The 27,864-nt window shown below is 41.4% G+C and overlaps 1 protein-coding gene across 1 annotated transcript; it reads left to right on the top strand.

Moving 5' to 3' along the window:
- Window positions 1-229: 229 nt before the first annotated feature.
- On the top strand, window positions 230-27,442 carry LOC309837516 (myosin-8; the record flags this gene model as incomplete). Its single annotated transcript, XM_082678037.1, has 38 exons — window positions 230-439; window positions 1,133-1,276; window positions 1,362-1,518; window positions 3,872-3,899; window positions 4,000-4,108; window positions 4,192-4,284; window positions 4,419-4,482; window positions 5,147-5,245; window positions 5,337-5,440; window positions 5,821-5,959; window positions 7,048-7,166; window positions 7,244-7,393; window positions 8,893-9,063; window positions 9,958-10,267; window positions 10,376-10,443; window positions 12,077-12,164; window positions 12,250-12,367; window positions 12,728-12,851; window positions 12,943-13,079; window positions 14,561-14,816; window positions 16,577-16,819; window positions 16,912-17,088; window positions 17,166-17,311; window positions 17,396-17,486; window positions 17,573-17,962; window positions 18,391-18,517; window positions 18,852-18,970; window positions 19,097-19,293; window positions 20,451-20,634; window positions 20,719-20,884; window positions 20,980-21,104; window positions 22,050-22,358; window positions 23,549-23,752; window positions 24,734-24,859; window positions 24,943-25,113; window positions 25,298-25,402; window positions 25,968-26,063; window positions 27,293-27,442. The coding sequence occupies 38 exons, from the start codon at window positions 230-232 to the stop codon at window positions 27,440-27,442; spliced, it is 5,814 nt and encodes a 1,937-aa protein (XP_082534163.1).
- Window positions 27,443-27,864: the final 422 nt, after the last annotated feature.

The following is a 27,864-nucleotide window of genomic DNA, read 5'->3' on the forward strand; positions in this document are numbered from 1 at the left end:
TGCAGCCTCAGACTGCAGTCTCATTCCAAAGCAGCCCTGCGCTAGAGTTACTGTATGAGAACCACTGGTCAGCAACAGCTTGGAAGAACAGTTACAGCCCAGGCAGGCGATGGAGCCTCAACATTTCTTTCATTTCAAATCCTAGCTCACATGTATAACTTCCGGTTTCTATGTCTCCTCTCCCTGATTTTTTCCCCAAGGTAAAATTCTCTCTAAATAAATCGCAGCCATGAGTGCGAGTTTGGACGCCGAGATGGCTGTTTTTGGCGAAGCTGCTCCCTACCTTCGAAAATCGGAAAAGGAGCGGATTGAAGCCCAAAACAAGCCCTTCGATGCTAAATCATCAGTCTTTGCGGTGGAGCCCAAGGAATCCTATGTGAAGAGCATCATACAAAGCAAAGAAGGAGGGAAAGTAACTGTAAAGACAGAATGTGGAGCAGTAAGTAAAAACATAAGGAGAAAATACTCCCCGCCCTATTCCTCCACCTCCTCGCTTCAAGTTGAAGCCTTCCTTGCTCAGAATCTCTAAGCCTATTGCCAATACAGACACCCTTCTGGTCCATTAACAGACATCAGATCTGGGAGGTAAAAGAAATTCTCAGCAGTAACCTCATTTCTCCCTTTCCCAACTACCCAAAGGACTTTAAAGCCACTAGGCTTGGCCTCCAGCATCTTCCTTCAATTCCTCACTTCCCAGTCTAAAACCCCAAACTTGGGAGAAATAAAAACTAGCTTCTCCTATCAAAACAATTACTATCTAATTAGATAAACAATGTATTAATATCCCCATTACTTCCCCCCAAATTGAAGTTTCTTGTAATAAATGGCCAGGAAAAGTGAAAATTTTAACCCATTTAAGTAAAATGATATAAACTGATAAATAAACCTGGGACAAGGAAATGTGGGAGGAGAAAAGTAATTTTTAAAGAGTAGTACGTATTCTAGCTCATCAGAGGAAACAGATTTTCTTACCATCAAACGCTAAGATGAATGTATTTTCATGCCTTTATTTAAAGGACACCGAATAATATAATGGAAAGTGTCCACAACTGTAGTCTTATAATTAAAGCAGATAAACATAAATCCTCCCTCCAACCATTAATACAAACTTGTCTCTTACTTTACTTGCCAGACTCTAACTGTCAGAGAAGACCAAGTCTTCCCCATGAACCCTCCCAAATTTGACAAGATCGAGGACATGGTCATGATGACCCACCTGCACGAGCCAGCAGTGCTGTACAACCTCAAAGAGCGTTACGCAGCCTGGATGATCTATGTGAGCGCCTTTCAACATCTCTTTATTCCACCTATCTCTCCAAGTAAAAACAAATCCCACATGTTGAATATTCTGATTTTCTCAGACCTACTCGGGCCTCTTCTGCGTCACCATCAACCCCTACAAGTGGCTGCCGGTGTACAACCCTGAGGTGGTGGCTGCCTACCGAGGCAAAAAGCGCCAGGAGGCCCCACCCCACATCTTCTCCATCTCTGACAACGCCTTTCAGTTCATGCTGACTGGTGAGTGAGTGATGCATCTATTTACAGAAATGTGGAAATAGAATCTTTAACAAACAAACAGACTTTGGGCTTTGATTACAATAATACATTGCAGCCACATGGGGCTTCACTGCTTTCAAGAAACTTTCAGAGCTGTAATATCACATATTCTTCCCTGCAGCCATTCTATAGATGAGTAAAGTGAAGCTCACTGAATTCATTGACCTACCGAAGCTAACCCAGCTGGTAACCAGAAGCCTTGTTGAAATAATTAGTAGACCTCTGTAAACATATTTGTTGTTGCTTTCTCACATTTTTTTACTTTCTGATTTGGACAGAAAAAAAGTTCAAGTAGATTTTTTTTAAATATCCACATCTACAGCAATCAAGGAAAACAGTTACCAGCCATAGTGGGAAAGCTTTGTGAATTCCTTATCTTTAAAAGACACAGCTAATATCACTAGCCTTTGGGGTAGAACAGGAGTAAAGAGCGAGCCATGACTTTCCTCTCAAAGATTTTGAAGCATTTTCCTACAAGAATAGAAGAAAATAGAAATCCCTCTTTCTTTGAAAATACTTTTTTTTAAGTTTTTTTTTTTTTTGACGTGGACCATTTTTTTTTTTAAGTCTTTATTGAATTTGTCACAATATTGCTTCTGTTTTGGTTTTTGGCTGCGAGGCATATGGGATCTTAGCTCCCTGACCAGGGATCAAATCTGCAACCCCTGCGTTGGAAGGCAAAGTCTTAACTACTGGACCACCAGGGAAGTCCTGAAAATATTTTTTAAAAATTATATCAAAGTCTGTTATTCCTGTCTTATCAAAGCATAAACAAATGGCTTTGATGCAAAATGTAGGCCCAAATACAGCATGAAAACCTTTTATCGGCACACACCAAATGTACTGCCTTTGGAAATATTCTAAATTCCTGAGTTTCCTGTTCTTCCATGAGATATTAGAAACTGGAGAGGATTTTGCTCCTTTTTGTTTTTTTATTTGATTGTTTTTATGCACTGTTTTTAAATTGTCTTTTAAAGGAGAAGAGGGAAGAGAAAGGGATAAAATAGGAATCTTCCATTACAAATTGGCCAGCAGTTCTACAAGGATATCATACCAGGAACCTGTTCTTTGGTTGTCAGCAGAAGCTAGCTACCTTCCAGAAATTATCCAAATGTGGGCTCATTCCAGAGGTTTTAACACTTAGCAGTTGCATTTACACTGCTATGTACACCACCACCCCTACAGAGGTCCCCACTCCCCCAAGTTTTGGGCCTGCTCCGAATTCAAGATTACTTATCTCCAAACATGATTTTTGTAAAAAAAACACCCAAAACTGTGGCATTTGACCGGTTAGAGACTAGAACACTGTTTTCTTATCTATGCTCCCACTAGATGTGATATGATCTTTCTTGATTTTTCTTCTATTGGAAAAAGAAATCAATCTGAGTATGTTCCAAAATCTGTCTCTACTTCCCTGAATAGAGCTTTGAAGTTCTCTAAAGTCTATATCTGCATCTAAATAGCACCCAAATTAGCATCTATTTCTCTGAATAGATTTTTTTAGATTTGAGAATGCTCTAAAATCTATATCAGTATAGAATTAAAGATTTAACAAATCAGAAAATTGGTATATATCCAACATATCAGTCATATAACTAGTGACAATTTTTGTTTTCATTACTTAGAAACGTGTATAAAATAAAAAGGAAAATAAGTAAATGAACACCAACATTTACAATTCCAGATCCCTTCCTTTTTTAGTATTACCAGCTGTCAAATTAATATGAAAAACCGGGAGGAGGCCAGGTAGCAGAAAAATATATAAGCTGGAAGTCAAATAGACCTAAACATCTTGATAAGCTATGTAACTATTAGAAAAGTCACTTATTTCTCTCTGGGTTTGTTTCTTCATCTGTTAAATGAAACTTCAAAATTGTATGATTCTTACTGAAGTAGTTACAGACGAAATTATATGATGCCTGGAATTTTCTTTAAAATAACCAAGTGAGTTTAGGATGGGAGTACAGGTTATACAAAGTTGGCCAAATAATAACTGTTGAAACTGTATGTATGATGGGTACATAGGAGCTCTTTACACGTTATTGCCTCTACCTCTGTATATGTTTGAAACTTCCCATAAGTTTTAAAATTAATAATATTTTAAGAAGAAACACATGATTCTTTGACTCTTATTTTCACAAATTTTACTCCAAGAGGCAAGTACTATCTGGGAGCTACACACAAAACCAAGATCACAGGCAACATCTTCAAAATGTTAAAAAGGATAAACTGATTAATCTTTACAGAGTCAATAATCTTTGTATTGAATGCGTACTAGTTTTAAAAACTGATGGTCTTGATTTCTCTTTTACAGATCGTGAGAACCAGTCCATCCTGATCACGTATGTGATTTTTTTCTTCTTCTCTGGTTTGTGGTGATTGTCTTAGATGTCGACAATGTGAGCTGTAGCTCTGATCTCTTCTCTGGTTTCTGTTTGACAGCGGAGAATCTGGGGCAGGAAAGACTGTGAACACGAAGCGTGTCATCCAGTACTTTGCAACAATTGCAGTTACTGGAGAGAAGAAGAAGGATGAAACTGGCAAAATGCAGGTGGGTCTGACAGGTGTGTCAGAATCAAGACTGGCAGGGCACACAGGAAGCCCCAGATGTGAGGACTGCTCTTGCCTTTACAGGGGACTCTGGAAGATCAAATCATCAGTGCCAACCCCCTGCTGGAGGCTTTTGGCAACGCCAAGACTGTGAGGAATGACAACTCCTCTCGCTTTGTGAGTCTCTGGGTCACAGAAGGGTTTTCTCAGGCCTTAAATGCCCCAAAAGGCATGTCTGAGTTATTAACTCAATCTCTTCTTACTCGTGTGCTAACAGTTTTGTATATAACATCATCTTTCTCACTTGCAAGGGTAAATTCATCAGGATCCACTTTGGTACCACAGGGAAACTGGCTTCTGCTGATATCGAAACATGTGAGTAACAGGACCATTGAAAATCAAACAGAGAAACAAGTGATGTCATTTGCAGGGATATTTTGCAACACTTGTTGAGCACTGAGCCTGCTGGCAGTGTTGCCCGGGAGCTAATGCCAGACTTATCCATAATCGCTGTGTGCTCTATTCACCTCAGTCTCAGACTGATGGCTCTATAACACATTCTGCAATTCCTGCCTCAGAAGCAACTATGACATTTTCTCCAGGGAAAGCAGTAGGACTATCTATGGACTCCTATGAGTTATCTATAGGCTTACAATACATTTCTGTGATTTGCTCTTGATCTGGGCTTTGGTAGGTGTTTCCAAGGTAGTCCCTCACCAAAGAATCTAAGGTGATCTGAGGAAGGAGGGGATATTAAGGATCAATTATAATACAGAGGTCATCCATGTGCAGAGTTGATTTTTACTAGAGCATGCATACTTCACTCTCTGCTCTTAGATGGTGAGAACCTTGAGTAATTGCCATACGTATTTGGAATTCTTACATGTAGTACCAACAGGATCGATCATCACGTTGAAATCTCAATGGAGCCTAACGTAATTTAGGCCCCAATTTTAGCCAAAGACACTGAAGTTCATTTAATATCTCAGCAGCATTGATATTTTTTTCTAATTCAGTGTCTATCTCCCTCTCTTTCCAGATCTTCTAGAAAAGTCTAGAGTTACTTTCCAGTTAAAGGCAGAAAGAAGCTACCATATTTTTTATCAGATCACTTCCAATAAGAAACCAGATCTGATTGGTAAGGATGAACTTAAATTCACAGACAAAAGTTAATATTTTTGTTAACAACTTCTAATGTAAACCATACACCCTGAATTCTATGCACCCAGACATGCTCCTGATCACCACCAACCCGTATGACTATGCCTTCGTCAGTCAAGGGGAGATCACAGTCCCTAGCATTGATGACCAAGAAGAGCTGATGGCCACTGATGTAAGACACACACTCACTTTTAAAAAATCCATTATGGGGCTTCCCTGGTGGCACAGTGGTAGAGAGTCCGCCTGCCGATGCAGGGGACGCGGGTTCGTGCCCCGGTCTGGGAAGATCCCACATGCCGCGGATCAGCTGGGCCCGTGAGTCATGGCTGCTGAGCCTGTGCGTCCGGAGCCTGTGCTCCGCAACGGGAGAGGCCACAACAGTGAGAGAGGCCCACGTACAGCAAAAAAAAAAAAAAAAAAAAAATCCATTATGTATGGAAATGACAATAGCAACCACACCATAAGTGTGGTTACCTTAGAATATAGTGTAAATTCTCCAAAATATGTTAAGTCTCTTCTGCCCTAACTTTGTCCTGTCATTTCTCCTGGCAGAGAGCCATTGACATCCTGGGCTTTACTCCCGAGGAGAAAGTGTCCATCTACAAGCTCACAGGGGCAGTAATGCATTATGGGAACATGAAATTCAAGCAAAAGCAGCGTGAGGAGCAAGCGGAGCCAGATGGCACCGAAGGTACCAAATGAACCTCCATCTGGGTTTAAATTAGAGAATACAGCAAGAAAAAAACAGGTTATTCTAAACTCACATTTCCTTTGTAGCTGGACTTCTGAGGGGCATGTACACATTTACACACACTGCATGCTTTCCTCACCCCCTTTCCCTCCTCACATCTCCATATCTCCATCTTTCTATGCAGCCCAAATGAACCCTAACAGCCACTTGTAAGGATATATCTAAAAAGCACAACCTGGGGCCAGATCATTAGAGAGGGAATGAGACAGAACCGTGAGCTTGCTTTGCCTTAGCAATGGCGAGAAGGTATATAGGATAACTTGGCATATTGGTCTATTTCAGCACCAGCTGGGCAAACCTAGTGGAGGGATACAGGGTCTTGCCCAAACACAGAGCTGGGGTTGGAGGACATCTGTGCACATGTGTGTGTGTGTTGTCTGCATTTAACCCTCAGACAATCTAGGCAACAAGATAAAAAAGAAACTGAGAAAGAAAAATCATATACTCTATGTATGGAAAGAACATGGAACTTACAGGATCTACCACGGAAGCTAAAGTTATCTGCTCCTTTAAGCCTTTCCTGACCACCCTGGCTCGACATTCTCTCTCCCTCATTTACATCATAGTCATTGACAAAATTTTAGAAGGGGACGCTGTAGGAATCATGCACTAAAATTTAATCCTCACGTTTTCAGATAAAGAAACTAATTCGCTGAGGTTAAATTGGGAGGAGCTGAATTGAGATAAGGTGTATTTATCTTACCTTCCACCCCCACCTACTGTGTCTTAAGAGCAGGGACTCTGGCTTTTGTGTTACATAAATTATTTCCATAAACACTGGACATATTTTTATTGTTGTTAAATTTCTCAGGAGTTGCTTGCAACAAATCACCAAAGGCCAGTGTAACTGACTGACCATTTATTAGCAAGTATATGCTCTAACATACAGAGAGCCTCACCTGATCTTCTCTAGAATTATTTAAAGCTTTCTATTTAAATAATAACGAAAGTGGATGGAGGAAAATGGAAAGACTACCTTGAAGAAGTATCTGCTGTTAAACAACATTCCTTGAATTGTGTCTCTGCAGTTGCTGACAAAGCTGCCTATCTCCAGAGTCTGAACTCTGCTGATCTACTCAAAGCCCTTTGCTACCCCAGGGTCAAGGTCGGCAATGAATACGTCACCAAAGGCCAGACTGTGCAGCAGGTAAGTGCACAACCTCAATGAATCACACACATCCCAGGCCTTTCATAGTGCCAACAAACATTACTCTGTCCATGAAGGTGTACAATGCAGTGGGCGCTCTGGCCAAAGCCGTCTACGAGAAGATGTTCCTGTGGATGGTCACCCGCATCAACCAGCAGCTGGACACCAAGCAGCCCAGGCAGTACTTCATCGGGGTCTTGGACATCGCTGGCTTTGAGATCTTTGATGTGAGTTTATCTTCATATTAATAAAAAGTGGGAGAAAGGCAATTTGGGTTTTGATATACTGAGTATTATTATTCATTTACACTTGTAGTGTCTACATTGCTTTCTCCAGCATGGCACCTAGGACGAAATAGCTAGGAGATAACTAGATAATAACAGAAGTAATAGTAATAGCTAACATTTATCACGAAGCCTGTATTTCTGGCACTCTGCTAAGCACTTCAGAATGTTACCTCATTTAATCCTCACAACGACCCATGAAGGAGTAACTAATATTACTTCTAATTACATGTGGAGAAACAGATGCAAGAAAATCAAAACACTTGCTAAAGATCCTCCAGCCATATAAGGCAAAGCCACGACAGGAACCTGGCTATGCAACGTTTGGTCCATACACAAGGCACCTCCCGTGGAGGAGAAACGGCCTAGAGGTAGAAGCGCAGTGACAGTTCATAGTCTTCCCTCTTCCAGATTCATCTGACACACACCATTTCCCCTCTGGGCCATCAGCTTTATCATCTATAAAATGAGGGTGTCAATTATTATAAAGACTCCATCAGGGGGCTTTCCTGGTGGCACAGTGGTTGAGAGTCCGCCTGCCAACGCAGGGGACACGGGTTCAACCCCTGGTTCTGGAATATCCCACATGCCGCGAGCAGCTAGGCTCGTGCGCCACGGCTGCTGAGCCTGTGCTCTGGAGCCCGTGAGCCACAACTGCTGAGCCCACATGCTGCAACTGCTGAAGCCCGTGCGCCTGGAGCCCGTGCTCCGCAGCAAGAGAGGCCACAGCGGTGGGAGGCCCATGCACCACAACGAAGAGTGGCCCCTGCTCTCCGCAGCTGGAGAGGGCCCGTGGGCAGCAATGAAGACCCAACACAGCCAAAAATAAATTAAATAAATAAATTTTTAAAAAAAGACTCCATCAGATCTTCAATTTCTATACCACATCAGGTCCCCCCTTTCACAGACCTGACAATGAGGATTTACCAAATGTTTGGTATGAATAGAAGAGCAATTAGCCTATTAATTTCACTCTGCACATCAACTAAAGGTCTTAAGAAAAGCTTTCCTTAATAATGTGACGCCAAAAGTGAAAATGTGACCTTTATCTTGAATTGGGGGGGGGGGTGGTGGTAAAAGAAGTGAGGCTTTGCAATGAATTACTTTCACCCTTAAATCTGAACCATAACTCATAGGATCATGGTTATACTTTTAATGCACATTTTTGCCCATGCAGTCTTCAGAGGTGGAAAGAGGTAGATTCTACCAGAACTCTTGCTATGTGATTGACAGCTGTGCCTTTAAATAATGCTCAGAAATCATGAAAAGGGTTCATGTCAAAAATGATCATTTTTTTCCCTGGGATTTCTGAAGAGACAACAATCAGTTTAAACTTTATTTCATTACTGTATTCCACATATTTTCCATAAAAGATTTTTCTTCAGTAATGAATTCTACTGCTATAAAAATCCACTTAATGTTGGAAATTTGGTTTTGTGCAGTACAACAGCCTGGAGCAGCTGTGCATCAACTTCACCAACGAGAAGCTGCAGCAGTTCTTCAACCACCACATGTTCGTGCTGGAGCAGGAGGAGTACAAGAAGGAGGGCATCGAGTGGGAGTTCATCGACTTCGGGATGGACCTGGCCGCCTGCATTGAGCTCATCGAGAAGGTCCGCTTGACTTCTAAAGGAAACCCGAACTGAAAGGATAACTTTCCCAAGTGCCTTAAGCAACTCCAGAATGTATTACTGTAATCTTAACTAGACTGATATTAGAACAAGTTAGAAAATTACTTTAGAAATGACTTTCTCTTTTCAACTTTTACGTAAGAAGAATCAGAGAGTGTTTAGCTTCACTATGTCGTAATAAGTTCTGTTCTAACACTGGCTCAGATCCAAGTTTAAAGCAGCATCTCTATTGAGATGGTCTGCTTCACCAGAAGAACTACCTCATTTGTTCTAAATCTATCTCCACTATGATCCAAGATGTCAACAATAGAAATAACTACTTTCTAAATCAAAATTAATGCACAGGTAACACAGCTAGGGCTTATATCAAAGGTAATCTGTTTGTAAGTCAAGAGTCAAATTGCTATGCTTCTTCATAATCTATCTTTAAGGGATTAAATGCACAAAATGTCTTAAATAAGGTTTGCATTATTTATACCGTTAAGTTATTGCATATAAAGTAAACATCCTTCTAAGTCAGTAAGTCCTTTGCATAGAAAAACAAAACTCTGACAATAGATTAATTCACCAAACGGGGGAAAATGTGGTAATCACAGAACATTTTAATAAGTCGCCCCCACTTATGCAGTGCTGACATTTGGAGTTTATATCCAGCTACTCTTTTAATTGAAAATAATGCTATGGATTGAATGTGAGAAAGAATGGTGGAAAAGTCATTCTAGTGACAACAAAAAGACCTCTTTGAGCTATGACCCTGGTTTACTTTATAAATGTATTTAATTAGGAGTGCTCATAATTCAATCAAATGACAACCACTGTGTCTATATCTTTTGAGACAAGATAGGTTGACACCAATGTCTACTTTTCTGAATTCAGCCACTGGGCATCTTCTCCATCCTGGAAGAGGAGTGCATGTTCCCCAAGGCCACAGACACCTCCTTCAAGAACAAGCTGTATGACCAGCACCTGGGCAAGTCTGCCAACTTCCAGAAGCCCAAAGTGGTCAAGGGCAGGGCCGAGGCCCACTTCTCACTGATCCACTATGCGGGCACCGTGGACTACAACATTGCCGGCTGGCTGGACAAGAACAAGGACCCCCTGAACGACACTGTGGTTGGGCTGTACCAGAAGTCTGCAATGAAGACTCTGGCCAGTCTCTTTTCCACATATGCTAGTGCTGAAGCCGGTACTTTCTGAGCCCCTGATCTAAATTAACCTATCCCCACAGAATGTTCACATACCATTCCAGCCTCTGGGATTCTACTTTCATTGATGGGTTTTCTTTTTATCTTAGACAGCGGCGCAAAGAAAGGTGCTAAGAAGAAGGGCTCTTCTTTCCAGACTGTGTCAGCCCTTTTCAGGGTAAAGTACAAATTTAATTTGAAAGATCTATTCAGTTCCTATGACTTATCATAATTAGGATAAGGATAAAGGATTTAGAATAAATTAGGAGGGAGTGGAACGTTAATAGGAATGACTTCAGGTATTCCTTCTTTGTCAGGGCACAGCCAAAGCAATACTCCTCCTGTAGGGCTGAATGGTTTACCTCTTACTCCTTACTATGCTCATCTAATGTATTCAGGAATTCCAAAATGCCCTTAGAAGCTTTCTCGCTATATAATAAGGCCGATTTTTAAGGAAGCACAGCTGAACTTCAAAGGTCTCCCTGTGGAAAGCCACCAATGTTGCCCTTTGAGAATGTTCCTGAGTTCCCCCCTTGAGAATTGAGCCCGAGACACACCCTTTAGGACATCCTTCCACCAAATCACATCTTTGTCCTCCGAGATGGATTTAATTTTTTCTAATAGCTGAAAATTATCTAAAGCCAAACCTAGTGATTTAGATGGATGATTAAGGTAGAAAAATATCTCTTAAGAATAACAGTAATAATAACATTACTGCAAATAATGTGATTCTCTTAGATGGCTTAACAGCTGGCTCTTCTACAGGGGAACACATGGAGCATCTGGTCTAATGGCTGCTTTGTCAGGATTTCCGTGGCTAAGTCTCGTTCTTTTTAAGACTAAAATGCAGATACTATGTATGACCTAAACAAGAAAACAGCCCTGTTCTTTTTTTCTCACTACCAATTTGCATTATTTCACCAAATATGCCCGTGTTTCATCAACTTATCCTTGTACATAATTGCAAGATTAGAAACTCACATTACTTGTTTATTTCCTAATAGTTAACTGAGATATGAAAAATAAAGCAACTCTGCCTTCTCAACGAATATACCTAAGAAACACTGAGAAATAGCTACTTGCTAGTTTTCTGTGGTGGAGTAAAACACCACTGTGTGTCATAGTCAGTTACTCTATTTCTGGAATAACTCCCCCCATATGCTCCAGACTGTGATCATTCTCAGGTACTCAAGATCCACTCACACAAGGTCATACAGTCTTATGATTTTAGACTCTTCAGAAAAAAACAAAACAGAACAAAACAAAAACCAAGAGGTTACAGGTCCCAGGGAATAATACACTCAAGGAAGGAATGGCAAACATTGGGACAGTGGCTAACCTAGGTTACCACTGTAAACTACTACTGTAAAAAATATTAGCACTGAGAGAGATGAAAGAGGCCTTAGAGGTAATCTCAACTATTTTCAGATGAGGCCCAGAAAGAGAAAAGGGATTTTATAGAGTCAAGCAGCTCATTAGTGGCAAAGTGAGACTGTAGTCCTTTGTCTCTGATTCCCGGTCGAGAATACTTCCTGTGTGTCAAGGCTACTGAATTTGCAGTTTGTTTACAGGATAGATCCTAGGTGTCATAAATGAATACCAGGGAGAGCTGCATTTCTTCCCAGCACTTTAGCCTTTCAGTTTTTGGCAGGCTAGAACTCTTGAGACCTTTAAAACACAGAGCAACTGAAGCCTCATAGACTTTTACCTAATATAGTTAGGAAAGTGCCTAGGTTCGTTCCATATAATTACCAAAAAAAGCAATCTGAAATAGAACTTTCTCATCAAGTCCCTTCTACCTGGTTTTCTAGGAAAATTTAAGTAAGCTGATGACCAACCTGAGGAGCACACACCCTCACTTCGTACGGTGCATCATTCCCAACGAAACCAAAACTCCTGGTAAGATCTAAGAGCATGAAATAATCACACAGGCACAGGTCTGAAAATTCAGTGCCCAGTAGTAAGTACTCTGATCTATTTTTAGGCGCCATGGATCATGAGCTTGTCCTGCACCAGCTGAGGTGTAACGGTGTGCTGGAGGGCATCCGCATCTGCAGGAAGGGGTTCCCAAGCAGAATCTTATATGGGGATTTTAAACAAAGGCCAGTCTCCCTCTGTCATATTTCACTGAATGCTGTGACTAACTAATCATTTTCACTGTTGCCCTCTGTTCATTGTTTTTATGCATCCTGCTTCGTCAATATGATGAAATTAAGTCAAATAATATAGTCTTGTGGTGCTAGAACAGAATACAGGCAAGAGATGGTGGCATTTCTTAAAAACAGGACAGAAGCATGCATTAGCTTGTGGAAAAATCATATTGTTTTACTATCTGAACCTAAAAGGACAGTTGGATTTTCTACTTTTGCTTTTTCTCTTTTTACTGACTTTTTTTTGGTGTCGTTTGGTTTTCATATATGATCACACCTTCCTAATCATTCTTTCTTTCTTCGACTGAACAGATACAAAGTTTTAAATGCAAGCGCTATTCCAGATGGACAGTTCATTGACAGCAAGAAGGCTTCTGAGAAACTTCTTGCCTCTATTGATATTGATCACACCCAGTACAAATTTGGACATACAAAGGTATGGCTGTTACTTACACCTGATCCAAGTCCTCTGCCATAGCTGTATCTCCTGTAGTCTAGGGATGATTTGTAACTTTCTCTTTCTCCAGGTTTTCTTCAAAGCTGGCCTGCTGGGTCTTCTGGAAGAAATGAGAGATGAAAAGTTGGCCCAGATTATAACAAGAACTCAAGCCATCTGTAGGGGATTCCTAATGAGGGCAGAATATCAGAAGATGTTGCAAAGGAGGTAACCATGCAGAGGATAAGGACTGTAAGGTCTCTTAGGGACTTCACCTCACTCTTCCTTATTCATTAACTCTTTCATCTTGTGGTTAATATGCACTTCTCACCAGTTCCGAACTCACTCTTACAACACATCAGCCTCTGCTTAACCCCTCACACTGGGATTCTCTTCAAAACGTCTCTCCTCCCTCAGTTTCTCCCTTTCATTCATCTCACATACAGCAGCAGGAATCGTTTGCAGTAAACACTATTTCCATCACACCGTATCTGTTTGCAGTTCCCCACGGTCTCCCACATCAAATCCAAGTTGCCTGAGTGTCTATCAAGGCCACTCTCTATTCCCTACCTCATCTATCATCTCCCACTGCACAGCCTTTTCCAGCCAGGCTAAACAATTTGCTTATCTCCTTCTCTCCTGTTTGCACAAGTGCTCCCCTCTCAGCCTAATTTATCTCTTTACCAATTCAAGACTTCCATTTCCGCCTCCTCTAATTAACCTCATCCAACCCATCCACCCAGTACTACTGCTGTCCTTACACACACGTTTTGCATTCATTTTGCTCATCTGTACTCATTTACTTCTGTGGTGTAAGTGTTCCCAAGTCTTTTCCATGTGTCAACATTATGGTTTATGGCATGATATCTGCCTTCTCAGAGATATGGTTCTTATAAATTGGACCTATAGAAATAGAATCTCCATTTTAACAAGCCTGAAGAGGCACACACATTGTTATAAGGCAGGTAAACCTTGCCAGTCTATTGCTACAGTGTGCAGAAGGAATATCTCTTATTACTATTTTAAAATGTTATTTAAATAAAACGAATTTCGTAGCTCAATCCATGCTAAATGCTCTGCAGACATTAACAATCTAACTGAGCAGGTAAGAAGTAGGCATTTGAAAGGACTTGAGAAAAGCCAGTCTATTATGTGAAGAAACTAACAAAAGCTGTTTATGGAGTAGATAATTTGGCAGTGATTAAAATAAGAGGAGAGGTTTCAAGGAAAACAGGGTAAACCATAAGCTCAATTTAGGTGGGCAATTAGGAAAGCAAGCCATGCCCTTTCACAGGTCACATCAGTGTGCCAAAGGCCAAGCAGCACAATTAACTTACACCTGCCACACCCACTCCCAAGTCACTAATATTGTGATTTCTCAAATGTTCTTAAAATGGTATGTGTTGCTCATATATACAAAGGATTCCTCCTCTAAAGTCAGCTTCTTTGCTAATGTGACAGGGACTTGAGAACACAATAGTTCAGTATGAGCAGTGCACATTAGCAAAGTGGTCATACTGAGGACCGCTCTGAGTGTGAGGGTGTGTGTGTTATGTGTGTGTGTGTCCTGCATATAAAATATACAGAATGTGACACATCACTTACATGGGGGGGGCATTAAAAGGGGAGTTTGTATGTAAAAAAATACTACTAACAATAACATTGTCTCTAATGGATCAACCTACACTGATACTTTTCCGTCATTTCAGAGAAGCCCTTTTCTGCATCCAGTATAATGTACGTGCCTTCATGAACGTCAAGCACTGGCCCTGGATGAAACTCTTCTTCAAGATCAAGCCCCTCCTCAAGAGCGCAGAAACCGAGAAGGAGATGACCACCATGAAGGAAGAGTTCCAGAAAACCAAAGATGAACTCGCCAAGTCAGAGGCCAAAAGGAAGGAACTGGAGGAAAAAATGGTGACTCTCTTGAAAGAGAAAAATGAGCTGCAGCTCCAGGTTCAATCTGTGAGTACTCTGTGTGCTGAATGCACCATGTCACGGAAGCTTTTCTGGAATTCACATACACTCTGGATTTACAAATGGCCTTTTCTTGAAAAAGAAAATTTTTAGTTGCTTTTTTCAGTATTTCACTTAACTTTCAATATTCCTGTGGAGAAGTAAGGCACCAACTACTTCCAAATTGCAAATGGAAAATGGGAGATTGAAGAATTTATTTAACAATACCACAAATTTAACAGGCATGAAGGAAGCAGTTGAAAGGCAAAGCCCCCAAATCTCAGTCATTTTACTCATCTGCCCTGCCTGCTTCATCCCAGTCTTAAGAGCCCTATTTCCTGAATACAAGTGTATGAGATTGTATTTACACTCATAAAAGACAGTTATTCTTATTGCTCTCTGTATCTCTTTTCCTCAACCCCCAGGATTTAGCTCAATAAATTCATTTGCAGTTACTTGAACTGAACTACCACGGTGGAAGACAGAGCTAGTGACCTCTGTGATTCTTCCTGTGATACTGATCCTGAGTTCTCAAGGCCTCTGTTTATTGGTTAAAGAAGAAGTTGTAAGCAGAGTGGGGGCAGGCTTGGCATCAGCACTGTGGCCAAATACAACCTCCCATTTCCTTGGCCCAACAAGCCCAACAATGTCATGAAGAAATCTGTAAAAAAAAGGATAGTTTTCTTAAAATGTTTAAGCTATTTTCAACTTTTCCTTCTGATAAGCTCACTTATATGAAGGTTACATTTTCCCAATCACAGCCTCTTCATCTTAACCTCTTTTCATAGGTATTATCATTAGTCAGTGAGTAAATATATACTGAGTGTATGACTATTAAAAATAAAAGCAAAGGAACCCTCGAAGTCCTCATTATCAAATGTTTAAGCATTTTAAAAACTTAAGATATAAACAAACACTGAGAAGTTAAAGAAATTCCCCAGCCCAGAGTAATAAGGTCGTGGCTGAACTGATTTTTATGAGTCCTTTAATCATTTATAAAAACCTCACTGAGTTATGTAGTTTCTCAAAATTACAAGTTCTTATACAGTCTAATATTCATTTAGAGACTAATAGGTAATTCTTAAAATGGAAATGGAAATGGAAGCCCTGGGCAATTATACAGCACTGTTATGGTCTATCAGGGAGGTTTTGAGTATATGAAAAATGCTTCATGGAAATGTATTTATAGGCATAATGTTACGTAGTTTTTCTTTTTAAAATTCAATGTAGCAACTAGTTGTTTGAGGCAATTTGACTAAGTCAAAAATCTTTTTTTTTTTTTTTTTTTGCGGTACGCAGGCCTCTCACTGCTGTGGCCTCTCCCGCCGCGGAGCACAGGCTCCGGACGCGCAGGAAAAATCTTTGAATAATATAGTTGAAATGCTCTTAGCAATCACTTATTCCAATCCTCTTTAATTACATGAGATAACTGAGGGTAAGAGGAGTAAATCAATTTGTGCAAGGTCATACATATGGAGGCAAATTTGGGACAAGAACCCAGGCTTCCTTTGGTCCTTCCACTCTTCTACACAATACTTTTTAAAATAGTCAATTGCTTCAATCCAGTCATTTTTCAGGCTAATTTGCTTCTAAATCTATAGTGCCATATCTAATTAGCTATGTTTCTCCAGACAATGGAATGATGTTCAATTAATTTATATTCATACTGAAAAATTCATTAGCATTCAGTAAACACTACTATTTTGTGCAAAGAACAAGTTCAAAATAAGCAACAAATTCTCTAACCAGGTCAGCAAATCTCTCCACAGGAAGCTGACGCCTTGGCTGATGCAGAGGAAAGGTGTGAGCAACTGATTAAAAACAAAATCCAGCTGGAGGCAAAGATCAAGGAGGTGACTGAGAGAGCTGAGGATGAGGAAGAGATCAATTCTGAGCTGACGGCCAAGAAGAGGAAACTGGAGGACGAATGTTCGGAACTGAAGAAAGACATAGATGACCTTGAGCTGACACTGGCCAAGGTTGAGAAGGAGAAACATGCCACAGAGAACAAGGTATGAAATATATTTGTATACAGCATATAGAGACTCTGCCATCTAACTAAGCTGCTTTAGAGCAGAGATAATCTCTTCCTTAACCTTTCTAGGTGAAAAACCTCACAGAAGAGATGGCAGGCCTGGACGAAGTCATAGCTAAGCTGACCAAGGAGAAGAAGGCCCTCCAGGAGGCCCACCAGCAGACCCTGGATGACCTGCAGGCAGAAGAGGACAAAGTGAACACCCTGAACAAAGCTAAAGCCAAGCTAGAACAGCAAGTGGATGATGTGTGTTTTTAATATCCATCTGAAAGGTTTTTTTTTAATATACTTTAAATTTTTAACAAAGTTTATTTTCTCATTAGCTTGAAGGGTCTCTAGAACAAGAAAAGAAACTTCGAATGGATCTAGAAAGAGCCAAGAGGAAGCTGGAGGGTGACCTAAAATTGGCCCAAGAATCCATAGTAGATATAGAAAATGACAAACAGCAACTTGATGAGAAATTTAAAAAGTAGGAACGCCAGAAAAAAAATTCTACGCGACATCATCTTTCAATTCTTATGGGCACTAATACACCTTGTTCTTCTGTCTAAAGGAAAGAATTTGAAATCAGCAATCTGCTAAGCAAAATTGAAGATGAGCAGGCAGTAGAAATTCAACTACAGAAGAAAATCAAAGAGCTGCAGGTGAGTCATCTCACCTCCATTTGTTTCTGCACCCAAAAACACTGAAATTGAGGTGAGTTCATGTTAATGTGCTGTGTCACTGCCAGGCCCGCATCGAGGAGCTGGAGGAGGAGATTGAGGCAGAGCGGGCCTCCCGCGCCAAAGCAGAGAAGCAGCGCTCGGACCTCTCCCGGGAGCTGGAGGAGATCAGCGAGCGGCTAGAAGAGGCCGGCGGGGCCACTTCGGCCCAGATTGAGATGAACAAGAAGCGGGAGGCTGAGTTCCAGAAAATGCGCAGGGACCTGGAGGAGGCCACCCTGCAGCACGAGGCCACGGCGGCCACGCTGAGGAAGAAGCACGCGGACAGTGTGGCCGAGCTGGGGGAGCAGATTGACAACCTGCAGAGGGTCAAGCAGAAGCTGGAGAAGGAGAAGAGTGAGCTGAAGATGGAGATCGACGACCTTAGCAGTAATGCAGAGACCATTTCCAAAGCCAAGGTACCCAATACTGTCTTCAAATGAGCAGAGTTAATAACCTGTAAGAACCCTCATTGCTCTCTGGCGTTAAACATTGTTTGTAGGCAGTTTATAGCACTGATCTAAAATTTTGTATTCTAATATATTCCATTTTATTTCATTTTTTTTAAATGCTGGATATAATCTGTTAAGATTATTTCAAAATCTACTTTGTCAGTGTCAAGTATCATTGGGATAAATGAATGAGTTCCAACAATGAGCACTTTGGGGAGATTACGCACCCGTCATAGCTGAATCCTAGCATGCTCCACAGAGTTGGCGCCATCAGTTTCTACTCACACTTGACGTAAATTTATTCACTCTAAAAATACTTTAAGAATCCAGTGGTAACTTTTTTTTTTTTTTTACTGTATTCAATGTCTCATCTTTCATGGGTACCTGTGCCGCAGGGAAACCTTGAAAAGATGTGCCGCGCTCTAGAAGACCAAGTGAGTGAACTCAAGACAAAGGAGGAAGAGCAGCAGCGGCTGCTCAGTGACCTGACGGCTCAGAGAGCGCGCCTGCAGACGGAAGCGGGTAGAGATCTCCCTCAGGCCCGCGATTATGGCCTAGACAAAAGCAATTCCGGGGGTTCTGAATTAATAGCAATACTCCCATATTAGAGGGGAGTAATCAACTATAGGAATTTACTGAGCGGGTTAGAAAAAATTTAAAAAAGCAAGAAAGAATCAGCAGACTAGTTTATTTGTTACACTACAATAGCAATACTGCTTTTTAATCTAGCCAGTTCTGTAACAATATTTATAATTAGATAAAGTATATATTTGTCATGTACGTATAATTATATATACAAACTTTAGGCTTGTTTGTTTATTCCATAAACAAATTCCTTTACTTCGGTAATTCTTAGGTGAATATTCCCGACAATTGGATGAGAAAGATGCTTTGGTCTCTCAGCTTTCAAGGACCAAACAAGCATCTACGCAGCAGATTGAGGAGCTGAAATGTCAGCTAGAGGAAGAAACTAAAGTAAGTTTTACCAAAAGTATTCTTGACTGATCAAATCTAAACATATTCAGTTAGGTTCTCCTTTAAGTGTGTAAGTTAAATATCACTGAAGAAATGAATTAAGTCACTGAACTCATACCTCCACAGGCCAAGAGCGCCCTGGCCCACGCCCTGCAGTCCTCCCGCCACGACTGTGACCTGCTGCGGGAACAGTATGAGGAGGAGCAGGAAGCCAAGGCTGAGATGCAGAGGGCGCTGTCCAAGGCCAACAGCGAGGTGGCCCAGTGGAGGACCAAATACGAGACGGACGCCATCCAGCGCACGGAGGAGCTGGAGGAGGCCAAGTGTGTGCTGTGAACTCTAGAGGAGGGACATGACATGGTTTCCTAGCTGCCCAGCTCAGCAACTCCCAGAAAACAGCTGTGATGATGATAACAAAAGCAGAAGCTACCCTAAGTGCATGCTGTGTGTCAAATACTATCGTATATTAACTCATTTCGTTTTCTTAGCAACATTACATTGCATTATTATTCGTATCCCTGTTTTACAGATGAGGAAATTGAGACTGTGAGAGGTTAACCAACTAACACAAGACCATATGATTAATAAATAGTACAGCTGGGATTAGAACCAGACATTTTGATTCCAGAGACCACCTTCTTAAGTATTGTAGTACAAAGACAGATCTCTTAAAACTCATGCTGGAGGCCATCCGAACTGTGCATAATGTTCAGAGTTAGTCTGAATAAAGCAAAGCCTTAGTCTGGGTACAGACCAAAGGAGACCTTCAGGTAGATCTTCTAGAGCATTAGGGCTAAAGGTTTTTGTGTACATTAGGCATGTATAGTTGGCACACAATTGGGAGTAAAGCAAGAACGTAGACAATTCAGAAGGAATAAAAAGAAAAACCCTGCCTTTGCTTAGACTACCTGAATTATCCTGATTTATTTATCCATTCCTCTCAGGTGAGACTGACCAAATGTATATTATTAGAAGAAACTGACTATTTTTCTCTAGGAAGAAAAGTATATAAAATAAAATGGAAAGTCTGACAAAGCAAAAGAATATGCCCAGTATATCTGTGACCAATAAAATATCTAGTTAGTCTCAAATCCTTTTTGGAATGAGATGAGATATAAATCAATCAATAGAATTGCCCTGGCTAATCATTCTCCATACCGTACTCAATCAGAAGCCCTGAAAATCCTGAAATCATATGCTGTAAGATACATACATACAATGTCTGTAAGATACATACACACAGTGTCAGCTCCAACAATGGCCTCTAACAATTCAACAACTAAAAGGACTTGAGTCCAGCTGTTCACCGCTTTGGACCTTTTCACAGTTTAATCCATCTAGAAAGCAGTTCTGGCTACCACAGTTTTGAAAACCATGCTACTTGACATTGTAGAAAAAAGGACTATGAAAGGGGGCTGAGGAGTTTAGCACTTGCCCCTGTTCCTGACCTCTCTCCTTAACTGCCTGGCTAACTTTTTAGGAAGAAGCTGGCCCAGCGTCTGCAGGAAGCTGAGGAACATGTAGAAGCCGTGAACGCCAAATGCGCTTCCCTTGAGAAGACCAAGCAGCGGCTCCAGAATGAAGTGGAGGACCTCATGCTTGACATGGGGAGGTCTAATGCTGCCTGCGCAGCTCTCGATAAGAAGCAAAGGAACTTTGACAAGGTGGCCCAGCCTGCTCAAACTCCATCGATGTTTTACTTAGTCTCCCTTTCTCCTTCCATTAGCTGACAATTTACTGCTTTTCAGGTCCTATCAGAATGGAAACAGAAGTATGAGGAAACCCAGGCTGAACTTGAGGGCTCCCAGAAGGAGTCCCGTTCTCTCAGTACGGAGCTGTTCAAGGTCAAGAATGCCTACGAGGAATCCCTGGAACACCTTGAAATGCTAAAGAGAGAAAATAAGAACTTGCAGCGTGAGTGCTCTTGAACTTCCCTACCCTATATGGCCCTGGAAAGACCTTTCCATGTTATATCAGTCTGACCACTTCTCTCTTCTGTTCACCCACAGAGGAGATTTCTGACCTCACTGAGCAGATTGCTGAGGGAGGGAAGCAAATCCATGAACTGGAGAAAATAAAGAAGCAAGTGGAACAAGAGAAATGTGAAATTCAGGCTGCCTTAGAGGAAGCAGAGGTACGTATATTGATGTTGTGGGGGGAAAATCAAAGATAAACATTGGTGGAAACACCACTGTTTTCATTGGGCAATGGTACTATGAGATGGATCCATTATTACAGAGCAGGTGAGAATCTGAACTCATATAACCTTTATGAAGGGCAATTTGGCAATAGTTATCAAAAGTCTTAAAAATGTAATAATATGACCTATCAGTTCTATTTCTAAGAATCTATCCCAAGAAAATTATCCTAAATGGAGGCAAAGTTTAAACACAAGATGTCCAATCCAAAAACAAGGTAAAGCAAACTATAGAACATCCATATGATGCAATTTTCTACAGCCATTAAATGTAGTTAATATGGGGAAATATTTATGGTAGAGGATAATTTTTAAAGCAAGACACACATTTGCATATACAATATAACTTTATCATGTATAAATATATATAAATAGGAAAAAAACTAGAAAAAAAATGTACCACATTAAAATTGTGCCTCTAAGTGGAGGAAAAATAGGAAAGTTTTGTTTTTATAAATTACCCCACATTCTACAATGGACACATATTTTGTAATCAAAATTATATATATGTTTTAAAACTGAGAATTTCTACAACAGGAATTAGTATATCACGTGAACATTTTAATTTATAGAACGGGAGAGAATTCCTGTTTACTACACATAAGTTTAATCATATAATTTTCGTTACTACTCATATGAATAATATTTGTATAGCCCTTTATACTTTACAAAGCACCCTTATTAAAGAGTTGCCCAATAAAGTCTATGACTGAATAAATTAAAGGATGATTTACCTAGTAGGGTCCTAGAGCTCTTTTATTGTACTTTGTAATATTAGACAAACTGATATTAGTAAGAGTTTGGCTCACAAGGGAATACCCTCCAAATATTCATTTCCCATTATTAATTGATTATTAATTAATTGATCACTGTTTTGTTAAGGCATCTCTTGAACATGAAGAGGGAAAGATCCTGCGTATCCAGCTGGAGTTGAACCAAGTCAAGTCTGAAGTTGATAAGAAAATCGCTGAAAAAGATGAGGAAATTGACCAGCTGAAGAGGAACCACATTAGAGTCGTGGAGACCATGCAGAGCACGCTGGATGCTGAGATCCGGAGCAGGAATGATGCCCTGAGAGTCAAGAAGAAGATGGAAGGAGATCTGAATGAAATGGAAATCCAGCTGAACCACGCCAACCGCTTGGCAGCAGAGAGCTTGAGGAACTACAGAAACACCCAAGGGATCCTGAAGGTAGATGGGTCCACATTAACAGCCCAGACAAGTCAGGGAAGTGACCCATCCATCTCCCATTCATCACAACACCTTCTTGTTACACCATCTTTTTTTTCCTTTTAACAAATTATACAGTTCATGGTATGGAGGTAGCTAAAAATAAATACACATAGAATATATATTTATTTTTGGCTGCTGCAGGCGGGCTTTCTCTAGTTGCGTCGAGCAGGGTCTACTCTTCGTTGCGGTACGCAGGCTTCTCATTGCGGTGGCTTCTGTTGTCGCAGAGCACGGGCTCTAGAGCTCAGGCTCAGTAGTTCTGGCACACAGGCTTAGTTGCTCAGTGGCATGTGGGATCTTCCCGGACCAGGGCTCGAACCCATGTGCCCTGCATTAGTAGGCAGATTCTTAACCACTGTGCCACCAGGGAAGTCCGAATATATATATATATATATATATATATTTTTTTTTTTTTTTTTTTTTTTTTTTGTGGAACATGGGCCTCTCACTGCTGTGGCCTCTCCTGTTGCGGAGCACATGCTCCGGACGCGCAGGCTCAGCGGCCACGGCTCACGGGCCCAGCTGCTCCGCGGCACGTGGGATCTTCCCGGACCGGGGCACGAACCCATGCCCCCTCCATCGATAGGCGGACTCTCAACCACTGCGCCACCAGGGAAGCCCCGAATATATTACTTTTAAAGAAACGTTATATAAAAGAACAAACAGAAGCCCAGAGATAAGCTATGATACGAGTGAAATGAAAAGACTTTGGCACCAATAGGCCTGAGGTTGAGTCTTAGTTTTGTCACTTACTAGCTGCCTGATTTTAGGCAAGTTATTATAACCTCTCAGAACCTCTGTTTCTTCTACAAATTAAGAATGAAACTACCCACCTCATAGGGTTACTTGTGAGGATGAAGTGAGAAGACAGATGTCAAGTGCTGGGTACAGCATATGGAAAATGCTCCATAAATTATAGATACTGGTGACTCGCACATGAAAAATAACCAGCTGATGGCATAAAACACAACAAGAATCAGTCTCCTGATAATCCTCTCTCACCTAAGCAGGTGACATCCCCATTTTCATGCTCATTCAAATGACAGGCCTGTCATTTCCCGCTCCTGGCACCAACCCATTCTTCCAGTTCATCTCCTGGGATGTGCACATCCTCTTCAGGGTGTCTCAGTCTTTTATTAACTTAACAGGATACCCAGCTCCACCTGGATGATGCCCTCCGGGGCCAGGAGGACCTGAAGGAGCAGGTGGCGATCGTGGAGCGCAGAGCCAACCTGCTGCAGGCTGAGATCGAGGAGCTGCGGGCCACCCTGGAGCAGACGGAGAGGAGCAGGAAGACGGCAGAGCAGGAGCTCCTGGACGCCAGCGAGCGCGTCCAGCTCCTGCACACCCAGGTGAGACCCTCACATCAAACAAACGCTGGTGTACCGTAAAGTGATGACTCAATTATAATATGGAAGTACTCTATTTTTATAAATACGTGTATATTTAAAAGGATCGGGGAGATGCTTTAAAATATTAATTGCAATTACCCTGAAGTGATGCGATTATAGATGATTTTTTGCTGTGTGTTCTTTTTAAGATTTTCTACCAAAACGGGGCAGGGGTATTCCTTTTTTTATTTAAAAATAAGATTTGACTCTAGATTATTTTGAAAACCATGGTGTGGAATAAACTTGAATAAAGGTATCTGTTGACTCCAAAATCTGAAAATGTTCCACGTAGTGTTTCTCATCAGGAGCACTTCAGCGTTCACCATTGCTATGTCTACAGTCCCTGTGCCTTGCAGGACATTTAGCGTCACTGACCAGCCTGGGCGTTAAATGCAGCAGCACGCCCTAGTTATTCTGACAACCAAAAATATCCACCCCCATACATTTCCAAATACCCACTGAGGTGATATTGCTTCCCTTAGAGAACCACTGGGTTGAAATTTTAAGAAAGTGTTTTCGTAAGAGTAATTCAGTATTCCCCAAGGGAGCAAACCGTTCAAGTTAACAGAGAATAGATTCCTTTTAACTGAGAAACTCTCACTACCAGGCTCTCACAAAAAGAATCTACTCTATTCTAATATTTCCAACCTTTTAAGGACAGAGCACTAGCAATGTCTGGTTGACATATAATTGAAAGAGCAATTAACTAATATAGACATTCTTGAACCTCCACGTCCTTATGCATAAATCAGATGGACATTGGGGCAGTGGTGGGGCGGGGGGAACCAACCGTGCAAATGATTAACACTTTGCACTGAACAAATATTTAAAGTTCAGTGAAATGTTGCCATTAGGTCCCCTGCATAAGCCAACGAGTAATACATTTGTAAAACCCCAAGTGTGCAAACTGCAGGTCTTGTAAATTTCCACTACTTTTAACAGAACACCAGCCTGATCAACACCAAGAAAAAATTGGAAAATGATGTTTCACAACTCCAGAGTGAAGTGGAAGAAGTAATTCAAGAATCGCGCAATGCAGAAGAGAAGGCCAAGAAGGCCATCACTGATGTGAGCAAATGAGCATTTGTTTCATGAAACTGTGTGTTACCTGCCATTACCAGGTTTATTATACTGGTTTATTTACTAATTAGGCGGCCATGATGGCCGAGGAGCTGAAGAAGGAGCAGGACACCAGTGCCCACCTGGAGCGCATGAAGAAGAACCTGGAGCAGACGGTGAAGGACCTGCAGCACCGCCTGGACGAGGCTGAGCAGCTGGCCCTGAAGGGCGGGAAGAAGCAGATCCAGAAGCTGGAGGCCAGGGTGCGTCTCTCAATCTCTCTGAATCCGGGAAGTGAAAACGGCACTCCCCCATCCTTCTCTCTTCTTGTATATTGGCTCCCATCCTTATCCTATGGCTGGGGACAGCCACCCAATATCTTCAGTAGGTCCTGAGTTAATTAACATCCCCCAAGACTGACTATATAAATATCTTTCTTGATTGTAGGTACGTGAGCTTGAAGGAGAGGTTGAAAGTGAGCAGAAACGTAATGCTGAAGCTGTTAAAGGTTTGCGGAAACACGAGAGAAGAGTAAAGGAACTCACCTACCAGGTAAGGGGAAGAGCTTTCTAGAATATCCAGACTTCCTGCACAAAGGGAAACTGAAAACCTGGTGACTATGTGGTACTCACAAATAGCTACATATTAACTTGATATATATGTAAGGGGCAAATGGCACAATCACCTGTCACAGACCCTTTCCTAAGCTAGGAAAATCAGGAAGGCCTTTAGAAAACAGTGTAAGTGAGGAAAGAATATAGGTTTCAAAGACAGATGAACTGGTATTAGTCCTGGTTTGGCCTCTCTTACTTTTATAAACTTGGATAGGTTACCTAACACTCTAAACCTTAATTCATCACCTGTAAAACAGAATAAAAACATCTACTCACCAGAGTAGGGAGGTAAGGATTAGAGACGTGTATAACTCTCCAATATAGTGCCTGCACACAGTGGACATTTAACAAGAGTGGCTACTGTTAATACTACGAAGGAAGCCTCAGAGTTGACCACATTTACCCCAGGCCCACCTGCCATCATATCAAAGTGATTTACTTCACCACCTGTAGTGGGTTTATTTCGCTGGATTCAATGCAGACCATTTTTTTCAAACTTCCAGACTGAGGAAGACCGCAAGAATGTTCTCAGGCTGCAAGACCTGGTAGATAAATTACAGGCAAAGGTGAAATCGTACAAGAGACAAGCTGAGGAGGCTGTAAGTATCTTTAAGCCCTTGAGGGAAGAAGAAACCTTCTTTGAGGGTAGAAAGTGTATTAAGAGAATGTGTTAATGAGAAAGAAAGAGACCAAGTAAGAATACGTCATTCTTATTTTAAAAGAGATGATATAAATATGAATTTCCCCCCAAATCCTAATTATAGAATAAGACTTCAAGACATTTTTATTATTAAGCAATTTGTAGGGGTCGGGGGAAAAAAAGAAAATTCCAAATAACCCACCTTACTTGATAGCTGCAAAGAACATCCAGCAGAAAATCTACCACCATGATAAATATTCCTCTCCCTCTAGAAATGCACAAAATCAACTGTTCCCAAAAACCAAACAGAAATCTTTCACCCCAGCTGACTCCTTCCCTCACTACCAGTGTCATCAGCAGGGACTTATCCCTGCACATTCGCTGTAGCAAATTAGGATGCGCTGGAAGATTCTCCAGCTTCACTTTTCCTGGTTGTTCTCCACTCTCCCAGACACAATGTAGTGGGTAAGAGGTAAGAAAAGGGAACACGAAAGGGAGAGGCACGAACGGTAGTAAGTCCAACCAACAGAGGGCATACTTTCTTCCTAACCCCATCCCCCCCACCCACAGCATCTCTGTATACCAGAATCAAAATATATGGCAAAAACATTTCAACTGGCATTTTCCCAAAGTTAGACTTTGCTTTACATTTACTTTCTAACCCCTGTGACCAAGCGTACGTGGGTCTCTTCCTCCTTTCCACCCAGTCCATACATCATAAATAGATTTCACGTATACATGGATTTGACATAATGAGCTTGTCTCTTCCATTTCAAAACTGTTTCTTCTTTCATTCTTTAGAGTGAAAAATGTAATTGAAGTTACAAGTTCTGTCTGGATTTTTTTTTTTTTTTTTTTTTTTTTTTGCGGTACGCAGGCCTCTCACTGTTGTGGCCTCTCCTGTTGCCAAGCACAGGCTCCGGCCGCGCAGGCTCAGCGGCCATGGCTCACAGGCCCAGCCGCTCCGCGGCATGTGGGATCTTCCCGGACCGGGGCACGAACCTGTGTCCCCTGCATCGACAGGCGGACTCTCAACCACTGCGCCACCAGGGAAGCCCTCTGTCTGGATTTGAAATCAGATATGACAAACAAACCATAAGAAGGAAATATCTGAGTTGAGGAAATAATCCTGTTTGTGACAAGTGCAATGAGAACCACAAAGTCTAACTCTCACAACTTTTTTCTTAGGAGGAACAATCCAACGCTAACCTTGCCAAATTCCGCAAGCTCCAGCACGAGCTGGAGGAGGCCGAGGAACGGGCTGACATTGCCGAGTCCCAGGTCAACAAGCTGCGGGTGAAGAGCCGGGAGGTTCACACAAAAGTCAGTCCAGAGTGAACACATCTGCATGATGCTGCCAAGGGGCTGAAGAAATGCACAAAATGTGCTATTTTGGGTCACTTGCTTTGTGATGTTTTTCTCTTAATGCTGAATAAATAAAAACTACAGTGAACTGATAAACTGAACCAGACTCAGTTATTTCCAAAATTATTTATTCTCAAACACAGTTCTCACCTAGCTATTATGTTTTTAACATTATATATGGCTTTGTGGAACATTCAATATTTGTACCTCTCTCACCACCCAGCATCCCTTTCCCAATCTCCAGCTCCACCACACACACACACAATTATCTTTCACTGGACTTAATTTTATTAAATCTCTCTAGATTGATACAAATTACTAAGGAAAACACTCACTGAGGTTACCCCTTCAGACAGGGCACACTCATGCACCCACTCCACAGGTGGTTGCTGAGC

This window comes from Grampus griseus (genome assembly GCF_964374135.1).
Source record: "Grampus griseus genome assembly, chromosome: 20".
NCBI classification, from domain to species: domain Eukaryota; kingdom Metazoa; phylum Chordata; class Mammalia; order Artiodactyla; family Delphinidae; genus Grampus; species Grampus griseus.